General features: G+C 42.8%; 1 protein-coding gene and 1 pseudogene across 1 annotated transcript; both read left to right on the top strand.

Moving 5' to 3' along the window:
* Window positions 1-2,313: 2,313 nt before the first annotated feature.
* LOC129868432 (uncharacterized protein C11orf87 homolog) lies at window positions 2,314-6,511 on the top strand. Its single transcript, XM_055942397.1, has 2 exons — window positions 2,314-4,173; window positions 4,691-6,511. The coding sequence occupies exon 2, from the start codon at window positions 4,796-4,798 to the stop codon at window positions 5,279-5,281; it is 486 nt and encodes a 161-aa protein (XP_055798372.1). The 5' UTR covers window positions 2,314-4,173; window positions 4,691-4,795; the 3' UTR covers window positions 5,282-6,511.
* A 102-nt stretch (window positions 6,512-6,613) lies between these two features.
* On the top strand, window positions 6,614-14,757 carry LOC129868430 (thread biopolymer filament subunit alpha-like; annotated as a pseudogene).
* The last annotated feature ends 117 nt before the right edge of the window (window positions 14,758-14,874 follow it).

The following is a 14,874-nucleotide window of genomic DNA, read 5'->3' as shown; positions in this document are numbered from 1 at the left end:
TTGAAACTGGGGGATATACTGCAAAGCAGGATCAATGAGTTTGCCAGCTAACTTTAATAAACAACCAAAAATAACCATTGATTTTCTGATTTATTATGGAAGCTAAACATGTGTTTTTGTTTGTTGAATCAATTAGACCATGCATATTTCAAGAGTATCTTTATTAAAAATAAGAAGTTATTTCAGAATATTTAGCTGGCTAACTCATTGATCCTGCTTTATACTATACTTCTGGAATCCATAGCAGTGAAACTGCAACGTCCGTTTGCGATATTGCAACAACAAAGACGTTACTTAAAACTAAACATTTTCCCCCTCGGACATCATTGCACTTGAAAAGGATCTCACGATGCTTTCTTAGCGAGTACCACTTCCTCCCAATTCTGCCCATACCTGGCACCAACGCGGGACCTCTGCCCTCAAACACACGTGACCACCGCCCTCAAGCATCTTATGCCGATCGCGCCACCTCAAAGCTAGATAATGAGGCTTAAATTTCACACAACACCATGTGCTACACACGCGTAGTAGTACATACACTACTGTTCTATTTATTTTTTACTACGATGCAAGATGCTCCTCTGCTCTGTTTAAAAAACAATAACAAATGTGCCTGGGGCATTCAGTGCTGCTACTTCACCTTACATGCTGACCAGACCGCATGCGTGTGTCTGCTATTGCGCGCATGTTGATTTTGTCCCCACACACCAAACACGATCAGGACAAGCAGGTTGAAATATCAAAACAAACTCTGAACCAACTATATTAATTTGTTGACTGGTCAAAAAGCATTAAACATTTATGTCAATTTAGTTGGCTAGCATGCTGTTTCAACTTAATTTGTCCTGGGATATAAACATTGGGTTGTTATTTTATCTGAAATGCACAAGGTCCTCTACTCCGACAATTGATCAGTTTCTAGTAATATCTCCTCGTTCAGGCTTTCTTCTTCGGACTTTATATGGCGGTTGGCAACCAACTTTAAGATGCATTACCACAACCGAATGGAGTGTGGACCCCAGTTCATCTTTCAATCACCCACGTGGGTATATGCTCCTAAAAAACAATGAGGAGATGGGAGAGGCAGGACTTGCAGCGCGTCGAACGTCAACGCACACGAAAGCAGTGTGGGTGCAATGATTGAATAACATGATTGTGTACATTTATTTTGCGATGCTCGTGCACGTAACGCAAGTGGTGTGGTCAGCATGTTATGCGGAGCTCAGCTTTAACCTTCCCTTTCCTTATCTGACCCTGACAGGGGTCCATATTTGCAAACATTTGAAAAATTGAATTAAACCTCCTTCTCAAAATGTGCATCTGCCAATTACAATCGTCAACGTAGTTGCAGGTGATAGAACGCTACATTGTAGCTGGTCCCATCAAATAACCTGGCATACGTTAGCCCTACGCTAACCTCACCAGCTGACAGAGATTTTTTCCTGTCACAAATTCTGCATCAGCCAATCAAATATTTCAGACTTTATATCCACCAACCAATGGCATTACTTAAAATAGGTCAACTTGGCCACCAGAGGGATATTTTAAATCTCTAAATTCAAGTTTTACTATTGTCCCGCTCATCTGTCTCAAGTGTAGAGTGCCAATATTGCATGATGATGCATCATTGACTAGGCTATTAGCTACTAACTTTAGACAAATTCACGTATGACAAAATACCACAATTTTCCTAAAAAAAAGATAAAGGAGGTCTATAACATTTTAAGTTTGTCATACATCGTTAAAAAAATTAAAGAGCCTTATGGACTTCAAATAGCTGTCATGTACAATCTTAATCATTGCTTCCTGGTGGTACGCACTACTAAAGCGGTTGACTCTAAAACAATAGTGCACGTTAACTGTTAATTCTAGCCCCCCTTGCATCAAGCATTTTTGTTACAGTGAAAACACTGTTCACTGCTGCTCCTCGACGCTTCATTAAAATAATGCATATGTGACAGTGGATGATTATAATAATCCATATGAAATGTTGTACATGTAAGTGTAGCATACACGTCTATGTAATATAGCCTATAGTAGGGACGATTATTTATGTAGCAGTGCCAGTAGCCTGTGTCTTGGTCTGCAAGACGGACTCTAACAAGAAGTTCCTCATTGGGCCTCCCGGGTGGCGCAGTGGTCTAGGGCACTGCATCGCAGTGCTAACTGCGCCACCAGAGTCTCTGGGTTCGCGCCCAGGCTCTGTCGCAGCCGGCCGCGACCGGGAGGTCCGTGGGGCGACGCACAATTGGCATAGCGTCGTCCGGGGTAGGGAGGGTTTGGCCGGTAGGGATATCCTTGTCTCATCGCGCTCCAGCGACTCCTGTGGCGGGCCGGGCGCAGTGCGCGCCAGCCAAGGGGGCCAGGTACACGGTGTTTCCTCCGACACATTGGTGCGGCTGGCTTCCGGGTTGGAGGCGCGCTGTGTTAAGAAGCAGTACGGCTGGTTGGGTTGTGCTTCGGAGGACGCATGGCTTTCGACCTTCGTCTCTCCCGAGCCCGTACGGGAGTTGTAGCGATGAGACAAGGTAGTAATTACTAGCGATTGGATACCACGAAAATTGGGGAGAAAATGGGATAAAAATTTAAAAAAAGAAAAAAAGAAGCTCCTCATTAAATGCATTTGTAATCTTCATTTACAAGGGGGGGAACTAAAGTGGGATTCGAACCCTTTCACCATCTACGACAAATATGAGGAGTTCTAGGCGCTCTACAGTGTGAAGCCAGCTATATGACCTGTCAGACAAATGCATGTGGTCTAGTGCTTTGATTTTCAGAACGTGCCATTGGACTGCTGTTAAGTGCGCTTTCATGAACAGGTGTTAGATCACGTCCAACGAAAGCAACGATTTTAATTGGCTAAGGTATTTCAACCGGATATAATCCTGCCACGCTCGCAGTTTAGCACATGGCTAAGTCTGTCAGGTTATCTGATGGGAGCAGCTAACAGTGTTTGACCACGTGCAACTACGTCAACGATTTTAAGAGACAGAGGTCCAGGTTAAACTTCAACTTTTTCTAATGTATGGCCCTCAAGGTTCTTGCATCCTCAAAGTCATAATTTGGACATGGGTAATGTCATAATTTTCAGGAGCGAATGAGCCCTGCATATTGGTCGGGAATTTGGGCAACCTGGTTGCACATTTGAAAACATTTAGCTTACATTATATCTTGCTGGAGCCTCGCAGTGTGATGTTTGCATCTTTTGGCTAAACATCAGTTTTACAGTGAGTTCGTGAGATCATGTTGCATGGATTTATCCTTTACCACAGGAAATGGTGTAATTTGATTTACCAGCTCCCCTTCGGTAGACTCAAACCATTTTTATAAGATCCTGACTGTAAACTATGGCATTGGCAGCTCTAAGATCTGCCTTTACTGTTGGCCAAGTCAAGCATTTTTTTTTTTACAATGGGCCACAGGCATACCCTACTAATGTAACTTGCTGTGTAAAAGTGGGCCCACTAGCCTCTCTTGACAAGGAAATGCTGCTTTAGCCTACTACAAATACAGTCCAGTGATACTTCAAGTTTACTTATGTGAAGTGATTGATTTAGAGTTATTTCTGCTCCCCCCCTCATGAATGCCAGTAATCTCTATCAATTCCGTTTGACACCAGCTTTCCTTTTAGACAACCTGCATCAACATGGCAGTCCCAATGCATCAGGGTCGAAAGCTAAGTTGGTTTGACCAAGCATATGACCATGTGAGAAGTAAAAGTGAGTGAAATGCAATGTCGATAGTCTTAGGTAGACTGACTGTAGTCGTGATGCTGTGCAGATGATTTCAGCACCAGTGTCGTGGGGAACAGCTCCACACTATGTTGCATGCTTTTGCTGAAGTGCGTGCATGTGACCAATATAATGTACGTTGGGGTTCAAGGCGTTTTTTCAGTTTATTGATCGCGTATCTGTAGGTCGTATAGGCTACGCTTGATGTTCTACTGTATACGTTTCCTCTAAGCTTTTCAGAAGGCAGAGGAGCCTGCAATGTGGACTCAAGTGATGAATGTGGAACACAGATGTGCATCCACTGTGGGTGTGTGTGGACAGAGTACAGCTTTCGCATTGTGGGATACGTCATTGCGATCCATGATAATTCTCTCTGCTCCACATATCGCCACTCCGGCCGGTCCTCGACTCTGAAACGGCTTCGACTAGACAGTTTCACCAGGTAAGAGATTAAAACATCTATTTTTCCCTCAAACATAAACGAACAGACTGAAATATTCCAAGTGATTTTTTGAATTTCTGACTCTTGAAAATAGCCTAGCTTAAATCATGGTGACCACATATTGTTTCATGTAAGTACATTCGTTTCATTGTAATTGTAGTAGCCTGGATGCTGCAGATGCAAGTCTCAAGTGCATCTTTTCCCTATTCACATAGGAACTTTTGCAGTAAACTGATTGGAATTGTATGGAATTTAATTATGGCTCTGTCGTCCAAATATAATTATGATTTTTGTTCTGGAGCCATACATTTGTTGTAATCTCAAAACTGACGCTCAATTATGCACGCCTAATAGTCCTCTCAATTATTTAAATAATTTAATCGGGCGTGCCGTGAATGGTGAGCCTATACACTGATGGCATATGCATACCACTGTAGTCTCGCTACACAATGTTATTGGCTTATTGTATTCTTAACATGTTGCCACTGATCTCAACGGCGTTTTAATTTCCATTTAGGTCAATCTAATGGGACAGTCAAGGCCTTTGATTCCATTTTCCTCGTCGCGCTGAGGTTGGAGAGGACATATTACTAACCCGAAGTGGAAATCAAAGCCCAACGAAATGACAAACAAGGAGTCCGAGGGTTTGGGTCTCTCCATACCACTGTGCATCTACAACGGAGCTTCGCAAACCAATGGTACCTGCATGGACCAAATTGGCCGCTTCTTCCAACCGTTCTCCTCGACCTTTGCGCTCATGGTACTGGTGGCCATGATAATTGGGATAATAATGGTTTCCCTGGCAGCATTTCACTTTAACAAGAGGAGAATGAAGAAGAGGAAGATCCAACGTGCCCAGGAGGAATACGAGCGTGACAACCTCAGCCCGTCCACCAAGGCGAAGAGAGAGCCTACGAGACCATGTATTATTGTCCGACCATCGCCTCGAGATGGCGAACACCGGCCACACTCCGCTGTCCAAAATACCAGTTGTCACATTCAGGAGGACGTCGGTACCTTACCCATTACAAATAATGCGTCAGAATTGGATATGGCACACATTGAGCAAGGAGACGGACAAGTGCTGGAAACGGTCGTCTTGTCTTGATAACGCTGCAATTGAAAGTGTTGGGACTTTGTAAATAAACAACATCCACGTTATAGTTCAGGTGTAACTGACAAAAAACATCAATTTGGGATTAACTGGGAAAGCAATATGGCACAAAAACAAACAATATGACCTCAAGGAACTATGTTTGCCATTTTCATCATAAATCACACCGAGTGGATTGATATGTGCCACGTTTGTAAATCGTGTATAAAAGTAGAGTCCGTCAGTATATTGGAATACATTTGTGGAATAATTTCAGCAAAGGACCATTTGGTAGAGTATTGTAAATTGAAGAAAGGCCACAAGAAAGAGCACTGTCCGTGGTTATGAAATCCCTGGCCCACTAGAAAGAGCGCTGTCCATGGTGCTGAAATGTAGATACATTCATGTGCCCCTAGCACAATTTCGTTGTGTAGATGTAAATTGCTACTTGTCCAATTATTCTAAAGTATTTATTTCTGCGACTATTTCTACTACTGGACTTGCAAATGGTAGAATTTGATTCTTACCTAAAGAAATATTGCCCCAAAAGTTCACTCAAACTTCTTAAAACCAGTTCCACAGAACAAGCTTCACTTTATAAATCATTTAGTTGCTATATTGGCAGGCTTGAAATGGGTGACATAGCACATTCATGTAATATGCTCTGGCGACCTTGCATTCCTCTTAGTCTCAATCCATTTGATTTTATTTGTACAACGCTTTCAAACGAAGAGCGAGTAGATGTAGGAAGATACCTTAAGAGGAACCAGACTCTCTGATTGGCATGTGCTTTGGCACCCTTTCAAAACGTTTTGTAGGAGCTATCAAATAAAGCTTTTATGTCATGTTTGACAAGGTCTCACAAACCTACTTAGGGCTTTTGGCTTTGTTAAAAGTGTGGCAAGCGGTTTAAGTTGCCATTTGTTGCGGTTAGGCAGTGCAGACTGTATTTAGAAATGGCCTCAAATAATTATTTTCAGAGATACATAGTTTAATTAAAATTATGCATTTTTATTGGTTGTTGATATAAAGGACATCAATCTTTTCTTTAATGTCTTTAAGATGACTGCAGGTTCTAGCATGTGTGACTTCTTGTAGGGCACAATGCGTTTGGTTTGTAATAATGCACTATTCCAGATTTAATTATTTCATGTGCCAGATAGCTGTGAGTCCTAATAGCCTATAGCAGTCCAGTATTTATAATGTACCCTCTGAAATGTAATAAATGGGGCATCATAAATATTTCTTCATGCTTATTTTCTTTGTCATGAAAGTCACATTTTGTCTCCTTTTCTACCTTGAGCCACGTTACGTCAAACAGAATACTGGTGTAACAAAACATTTCCAGGTGAACAAAAAGGAGAGCAGTCATTGATAATACCAATCAAAGATCAATAGAGCTTAATACAATAATTCAGGGAGACGCCTCCAGAACAGAAGCATAGAAAATGTCTAACGGGTCTCTTGGAGACAGGCCCTTTCTAATCAGACACTAGGCTACCAAAAGGTATCTACACATCAGCGCAAGTCGCTTGTACAAAGTCAGTCAAAACCAAAGACAGTGGCCTTGTCCAAAATCTGGCTTGCCTAGGCTACTACTTACTGAATACTATGTAGAAGAGGAGGCTGGTGGGAGGAGCTATAGGAGCACGGGCTCATTGTATTGGCTGGAATGGAATAAATGAAAATGTATCAAACACATGAAAACCACGTTTGACTCATTTCATATTCCATTCCAGCCAATACAATGAGCCCGTGCTCCTATAGCTCCTCCCAGCAGCAGCAGCCTCTGATGTGTACTAATCGTACTACATACGATTTAGAACGTACTGAGGGCTCTGCTACTTTGATGAGCAACCAGAAATAACTATTGATAACGAACTCCTTGATCCTGCTTTGTAGTATACCCTTCTGTTAACGAATGCATTAAGCAACAAATATCAGCATGCTAGGCTATAGCCGCAGTAAGATGTTTGGGCTGCACTCGGCTCATATTCCTGAGAATGTGTCATCTAATGCGCCATTGCGTTGATTCCAGCCATTTCATCAGTTTGGTACAGCACGTCCCCTCAGCTGATTATCACCTGTTGTTAGACACTTAAATCTCGAAAAGACGATAATCGTCCTCAATAGTGTGCAGCAAATTCTAAAACTAGAGGAGAAGCCAAAGTAAGTATGACATCCCAGCATTTAAAGCATGCTGAATTTGACATTTCACATTGGCTTACTATACAGCTTTTTGTCACATAGGTCTACCTAAAATGCTGACTATTTAAAATGCAAGTAGGCCTTTGGGTATTCGGACATGACCATTGACTTTGCAACAGAATCACACAGTGTTCATAATGTCGTCAATACAATAATAATCAGTGTCATTGGTCCTTGTACCTTCAGTAACTCTGCTGTCAATCACTATCAAACGATATGAGAACATTCCATATCAAGTCTAGTGACCATCAACCCGGCATACACAAATGAGTAACAAATAGAACAATGGAAATCATTGATATTACAGAAACGGAAAACAAATATGCTAAGCATTGTGTTAATTACTCTAAACTGAATATTAACTTTATTCATCTTAAATATTACCATTACAGGTAGTTTGTAATATTAATGGAACATTGTGATGTTGGAAAACTCTTGTGCATTCTGAGCCTCACTTTCAGGGTAGAATGGATGATCCTCTCAAAGAAAGGGGATGCCTAGTCAGTTGCACAAGTGAACATATTCAACCAAAATGTGTCTTAAATCGACCTTGGCTCCATCAGTAACCCAAGGGGTTCCTTGATCTTATTGAATCTAAAGTCACACCTACCTCTCCTGATTGGATCATTGGGTATTTGAGTGCTTTGACAGGTTCTCTAACAGGAGTCTATGGCAGTGGGTTTCCACTGGAGAGCACAGCCAGTCAAAATTGGCTATCATAAAAATTCCTGAAAACAAATGTGCTATTTGGTTTTAATTTAAGGTTAGGCATAAGGTTGGCAGTATGGTTAATGTTAGGGTTAGAATACAATTTTAATAATACATTGTAGAAATTGGCAGTTTAATGACCTTGTGGTAACTAGTGAGGCTGTGGCCCTTGGCCAGGTGCCAGAAGAGCATGTTCCTAATTGTTTCCTAAAAAAACAGCCCCGGGGCCATCATTGTAAATAAGAATTTGTTCTTAATTGACTCGCCTGGATAAATAAAGGTTAAATAAAATAAATACCTGTCTGGAATTCAGCTCCTATAGGACACACTACTGTTGGGAGTCTCTCACCAGGTCTGTCCACAGACTAATCTCATTGGTGACTGTAGTGACAAATAGATCCCTGCTATTTACTCTTTGTAATTGGATTTGCATTACAAAGTTATAAGGAAGCAAAAACTCAACACGAGCTGCATGTTTACTTTTTCGCCATTAGGGCTGATATGTGTATGGACAAGTTTGAGCCTAGTGGATTGGAGAAAGGAGATGATCTAGAACTGAACTCGGTCCAATCAAAAGGATGATGGATTTGGAATGCACTTTTCTAGATGTTAAAAAGCGTTTTTACTGTACATTGTGGAAACCCGCACATCCGTTACCACCCTCCTAGTGGGTAGAATGCTGAAGCTCCTATAGTCTGTTGCAGCATGTTGCATACCATATACCTCTGTCAAAGGCCCTGCTGCTCATCCTTAGGGGATGCTAATCCAAGAATGTGCAGTGATCCCTGTGAATGATTTATGAGCGACGCCTTCAGTGAAGCGGTGCAATCTCCAAAAACGACAGCTTGATAGCATGACACTGGAAGATAAAACGGAGATCAGTCGTTGCCAGGCAATTAAACGGCTTTAGTGAAAGAGCCAAAGTAAGTGCACCCTTATTGTCGAGAAAAACATCCATCCAGTGCCAAGGCAACACGAGTTAGAGAGGCTGAGCTTCTGGAAAGACATCAGTCCCTGGTTGCCTGGAGGGCAGCAGTATCTCTCCCGACATCTGTGGGATTAGATGGCCTGTCGGGCAGACGCTGGCCTGTCTGTGAGCCCAGCTACCTGCAGTGACGTGAGCCGCCTCCCCAGCAAATGGGCAGCCCTAGTGTATATAAACTCCTGGGAGGCTGGCAGTCCGTCTGTCTATGACTAGGGAACTCATCTTGGACACCCCAGCTTTGAGGCTGCTAACATGGCGGAGACTAACCTGAGAATCAGTGGGGGGTGGTGAGGTTTGGGGTTCACCTATGGGGGCAACAGGCTCTTCTCTGGGGGCAGGAGCGGTGGAGGTGGTGGCGGAGGGGCCGGACTGGCCCTCTCCAGATCTTTTGGAATTGGGGGGGTGGAGCAGCGGGGCTCGGCATAAGAGGAGGGCTCGGATATGGGGCTGGGAATGGGGGGAGGCCTGGGTATGGGGCTGGGAATGGGAGGTGGAGGAGTTGGTCTTGGGATGGGAATGGGTGGACATGCCCTGGCTCTAGGAGGAGGTGGTGGCGGGGCAGCAGGGTTCAGGGCTGGAGTGGCCCCACTCAGGGCTCACTTGGGTGGCCGCGTCTTCAAGATCAGAGGCAACCCGTCCTTTCTGAGCTCCACCACCGCAGTGGGTGGTGACGTGGGTGGTCTCAGCCCCGTGCCCAGCATCGACCCCTCGCTGCCCTCCCTCGACACAGTCCAGGTGACCCGCCTAAAGGAAAAGGAGGAGCTGAAGGTTTGCCACCTTTATTGACAAGGTATGTCACATAAACATTACACGTCATACAGACATTATGTTTTAATGACTATAATCAATAATCAGTGAAAGTTGATGTTGGTATTTAGCCACTTTCAGACTTTTAATGCAATTGTATACATTTTTCTATCACAGTAATATTTTAAGTGCATTTGTACTCGAACAACCAAATTAAACTCAATATTTGTATTTCTGCTTGAACAAACACAATGATTTTTTATTTTATTTTTTTATTTCACCTTTATTTAACCAGGTAGGCAAATTGAGAACACGTTCTCATTTACAATTGCGACCTGGCCAAGATAAAGCAAAGCAGTTCGACACATACAACAACACATAGTTACACATGGAGTAAAACAAACATACAGTCAATAATACAGTGAAAAATAAGTCTATATACAATATGAGCAAGTGAGGTGAGATAAGGGAGGTGAAGGCAAACAAAATATATATGTAAATAAATAAAAATATAAAAAGGCCATGGTGGCGAAGTAAATACAATATAGCAAGTAAAAAATAACACGGGAATGGTTGGTTTGCAGTGGAAGAAGGTGCAAAGTAGAGATAGAAATAATGGGGTGCAAAGGAGCAAAATAAATAAATACAGTAGGTAAAGAGGTAGTTGTTTGGGCTAAATTATAGATGGGCTATGTACAGGTGCAGTAATCTATGAGCTGCTCTGACAGCTGGTGCTTAAAGCTAGTGAGGGAGATAAGTGTTTCCAGTTTCAGAGATTTTTGTAGTTCGTTCCAGTCATTGGCAGCAGAGAACTGGAAGGAGAGGTGGCCAAAGGAAGAATTGGTTTTGGGGGTGACCAGAGAGATATACCTGCTGGAGCGCGTGCTACGGGTAGGTGCTGCTATGGTGACCAGCGAGCTGAGATAAGGGGGGACTTTACCTAGCAGGGTCTTGTAGATGACCTGGAGCCAGTGGGTTTGGCGACGAGTGTGAAGCGAGGGCCAGCCAACGAGAGCGTACAGGTCGCAGTGGTGGGTAGTATATGGGGCTTTGGTGACAAAACGGATGGCACTGTGATAGACTGCATCCAATTTATTGAGTAGGGTTTTGGAGGCTATTTTGTAAATGACATCACCGAAGTCGAGGATTGGTAGGATGGTCAGTTTTACAAGGGTATGTTTGGCAGCATGAGTGAAGGATGCTTTGTTGCGGAATAGGAAGCCGATTCTAGATTAGCATTATGTTGATCAGTATTCCATCTACCCATCAACATCCTCCACACCCCAATCCTGTGAGTATTTTTCATACATTGACCTACCATAATTAATGTCTGTGCTTCAATCGAAACCCAATTGAGGATAGTATCAGATTGTCCTTGTTATGGAATTGATAGCAATGCTCATGTATGCATTCAACATTGTTAACATGCTAAAACATATTACGCATGTATTTTTTTGTATATTGTGCATGTGATTTGGTCTGGCAAAATAAAACGGGCCCGTTGGAATGTCCTGAACATCATTGTCCAAAATCATTCAAGCTCATTGAAATTCAGACCCATTCATGGAGAGGAACATCACCAGAGAGGAACATCACCAGACTGTATGTCTGTGTGTTAACCTAATAGAAATCTATGTGTGTACAGTATCCATCGATCTGGCCTCTCTCACTCTCTGTGGTCCCCAGGCTCGCTCTCTGGAGCAGACCAATGCTGTGCTGAGGGCCAATATCTCCATGTTCACCAACCCGGGGGAGGGCGGCCCTACCTACAAGACCCAAATCGATGGCCTGTCCACCACCAAGGAGGCCATTATCACCGAGATCGAGCACTACAAGAGCCTCATCGACGACGTCCAGAGCAGGTGGAGTGGGGTTAGGGTCGATTACCTCACAATACAGTGGGGCCATAATGAAATAATCTGTGACCCCATAATACACAGTACAGTATATACAGTTGGGTCTACTAGTCTGTAATGTTCAATACATGAATAATCTGGCCGCACCAGGTCTGAAGATTTTGTATTTATTTATTGAACCTTTATTTAACTAGACAAGTCAGTTAAGAAAAAATTCTTATATATAATGGCGGCCTAACAGTGGATTAACTGCCTTGTTCAGGGGCATGATGACAGAGTTTTACCTTGTCAACTCGGGAATTCGATCCAGCAACCTTTCGGTTACTGGCCCAACGCTCTAACCACTAGGCTACCTGCCGCCCGAAGTCTCTCAGCCTCATGTAGGTGTTGTGACTTTTCTTTATAATTACCTCGGCAGATCAATGCTTTTAATACTCAGTTGGAGCAAAATCTAATAATAGCCTTCATTGTTCTCCAGCAGCAGAGTCTTGAGACTTTTGTTCTGAAGAGAATCTGTATCCAATCATCACAGAGCTTGAGATTCAATTGATACTGCGAAAATGATAACAAATATCCACATTTTGTTTCAGCCGAGTACACAATATATTATCCTTTAAACTCATGAAGCAGAATTGTAGACATTGATAATATATTAAACTTAATGCATAAATGTGACTGAAAGTTCATTGATATAAAACCTTATATTGGGACTGCCCAAACCAAGTCATTAGAGATGGACTGGACCACATTAAAAGAGGTATGGATACATCATGGTGTTGTCATCAAACTATGGAAAGATTAGTCAAACAGAGGCTGGTGGGAGGTGCTATTGGACAGGCTCATTGTAATAGCTGGAAGGGAATACTATCAAACATATGGAGACCACGCTTGACTCTGTTCCCTTCAGTCCATTCCTGCCGTTACAATGAGCACATCCTCCAATCACTCCTTCCACCAGCCTCTGCTGATTCAAACAATTGAAATAATGAATGACATTCTGTTATGGCTATGAAAACCACTATTCCCATGCTTTAACAGGAGGTGAACAACCTCTACCTGAGGATTTTCGAGCTTCAAACCAACATTGGTGCACTGGAAGATCAGATCGGTGTCTCAAAGCAGGTGTATGATGCTGTGAGTACATGATGACATAACTATTTTACTGAAACATTCCAACATTCTCGCTAAACTTGCAAGGCGGGTGGTTCAGTGCACATTTAGGCTCTCAAAAATTAGCAAACATGAAAACATTGAAGCATGTTTTCCACTTGGTATACTTTCCCAGCAATAGTTTTATTCAAATTCTACATATGCACCGTTCCTTATCTGCTCCTGTACTCAACCAGTAAAAGCATTACTTCCCGAGTCTTCTGAAGATGGTCTCCTGCCCAGGCGCTGCATTAAAATGTCTCCCCATCAATTATGGAGATTTAGACAAGCTGAGAGGCAGCACTCAGCACCGCTGCTGGTCTCTCTCTCACTAAATCACCACTGCAGAACCTGACCTTCCATAAGTGTTCACAACATTAAGAATTTACATTACAGATCCTGTGTGACTCTCTCTGTACACTTTCTGCATCCTTAAAAACAGCTTCATTGTGACAGGTAGTGTGAGGTCAGCCTTCTTCATTGCCGTGGACAACGCAGACCAGGCCCAGGACATGACCTATGCCCTAACGGACATCGAGGCCCACTACAAAGCCCTGGCGCAGCAAGCAGGATAGTGCATTTACCCTGCAGTGACCTACAGTAGTATATTTTCTCAATTGATCAAGCTAGTATTATGTTAACGCAATATAAAGTTATCTGAAGTCTGCCAGGCAGTATCTACCTATAACTGATTGCAAACACCAGTACATCCATTATGTCATTCTTATACCTGATTCGTTCCCCCTCAAGTGGATGTTCTTAGTATTGCACTCAGAATATGCTGTATGTTTTAACCTACACGGGACTATTTCTGTTAAAACATTGTCATCCAACCCCAAATGTTACACTAAGACTGGTGATGGCACATCTTTTTCTCATTTCCAACCCCAGCTCTCCATGACATCCCAGACCAAAGAGGTTCTGCGCGTGTGCAGATGGAGAGGCTCAAGACCCTGGTAGGATTATTATCTTGAAGATAATCTGAGCTGTTGATTTCATTAAGTATCCCAGTAGTATCTCGTGGAGCAGCTAACCAAATTCCGCACAATGTTAGTTCTGGGTTAACCAGAACCTGATAAATGCTCACACCTCTCCCGTTGTAGAACATCCAGTTGGATGAGGCTGAGTCCCACTCCAGCTCCCACAGACCTATCAGGAGCAGATGCTGACCCTCAAGTCGGGTACACAGCTGTTAGAAAACAGACTGAGTTCAACCCTGATATGAGGCACTTTCATGTGCAGCATAACCCATGAATCATGCTCTTCTTACATATAGTCAAGAGTACCAGGAACTCCTGTCCAGTAAAATGTCTCAAGATCACCACATACAAGAAGCTCCCATACATCACCCACAACCATTTAAGCATTGATTGAAGTTCTACATCTATTTGTGATGTGTATCATTTCAGACTGAAGTCCGACACGGTCACGCCGGCAGCAGCTACATGTCCTCCAGCCTGAGCACAGCTCCCATCTCTATGAACTAGTATTGTGTATCCTGAAAAAATATTATAATAGGTAGTCAAGATATTGTGGAAAAACATGTTATTTCTAGATTTGCTGTACTATGTTCTTTCTATTTGGGGTTGAGTATTTTACCTTTGAGGTGCAACGCAGACCGTTCCTCATTGCACCACTTTCTCTTCCAGTCTCAATATACCGAGGACAGACCAGATAATCTACCTACAGAGACCCAGCTCCATAGGGTTGAGATGGAACCTTGTTTTGGCAGAATTACTAACAACCCAATAAAGTGAACACTGTCACAAATTCTGTTCTGTAACTTACTGTATGAAATGTTTCATATCAATTAAAGCACTATAGGGTACCACATCCAATGGGCTTGAGGTCAGGGTTCATGCAATGTTCCCTCGTTTGGGGAGCTCATTCAAGGTAAACTTTGATGTCCTAATTGAATCCTGGCCAATGACTTGGTAATACTATGTCAAAGGCTT

Source organism: Salvelinus fontinalis, chromosome 13 (genome assembly GCF_029448725.1).
Source record: "Salvelinus fontinalis isolate EN_2023a chromosome 13, ASM2944872v1, whole genome shotgun sequence".
In the NCBI taxonomy this organism is placed as follows: domain Eukaryota; kingdom Metazoa; phylum Chordata; class Actinopteri; order Salmoniformes; family Salmonidae; genus Salvelinus; species Salvelinus fontinalis.
Note: the sequence above shows the minus strand (reverse complement) of the source record. Positions and strands in the feature narration are given on the sequence as shown.

What these genes read in the sequence shown, in the direction of transcription:
- LOC129868432 (XM_055942397.1), top strand. Translation starts at nt 4,796, where the DNA reads ATGACAAACAAGGAGTCCGAGGGTTTGGGTCTCTCCATACCACTGTGC.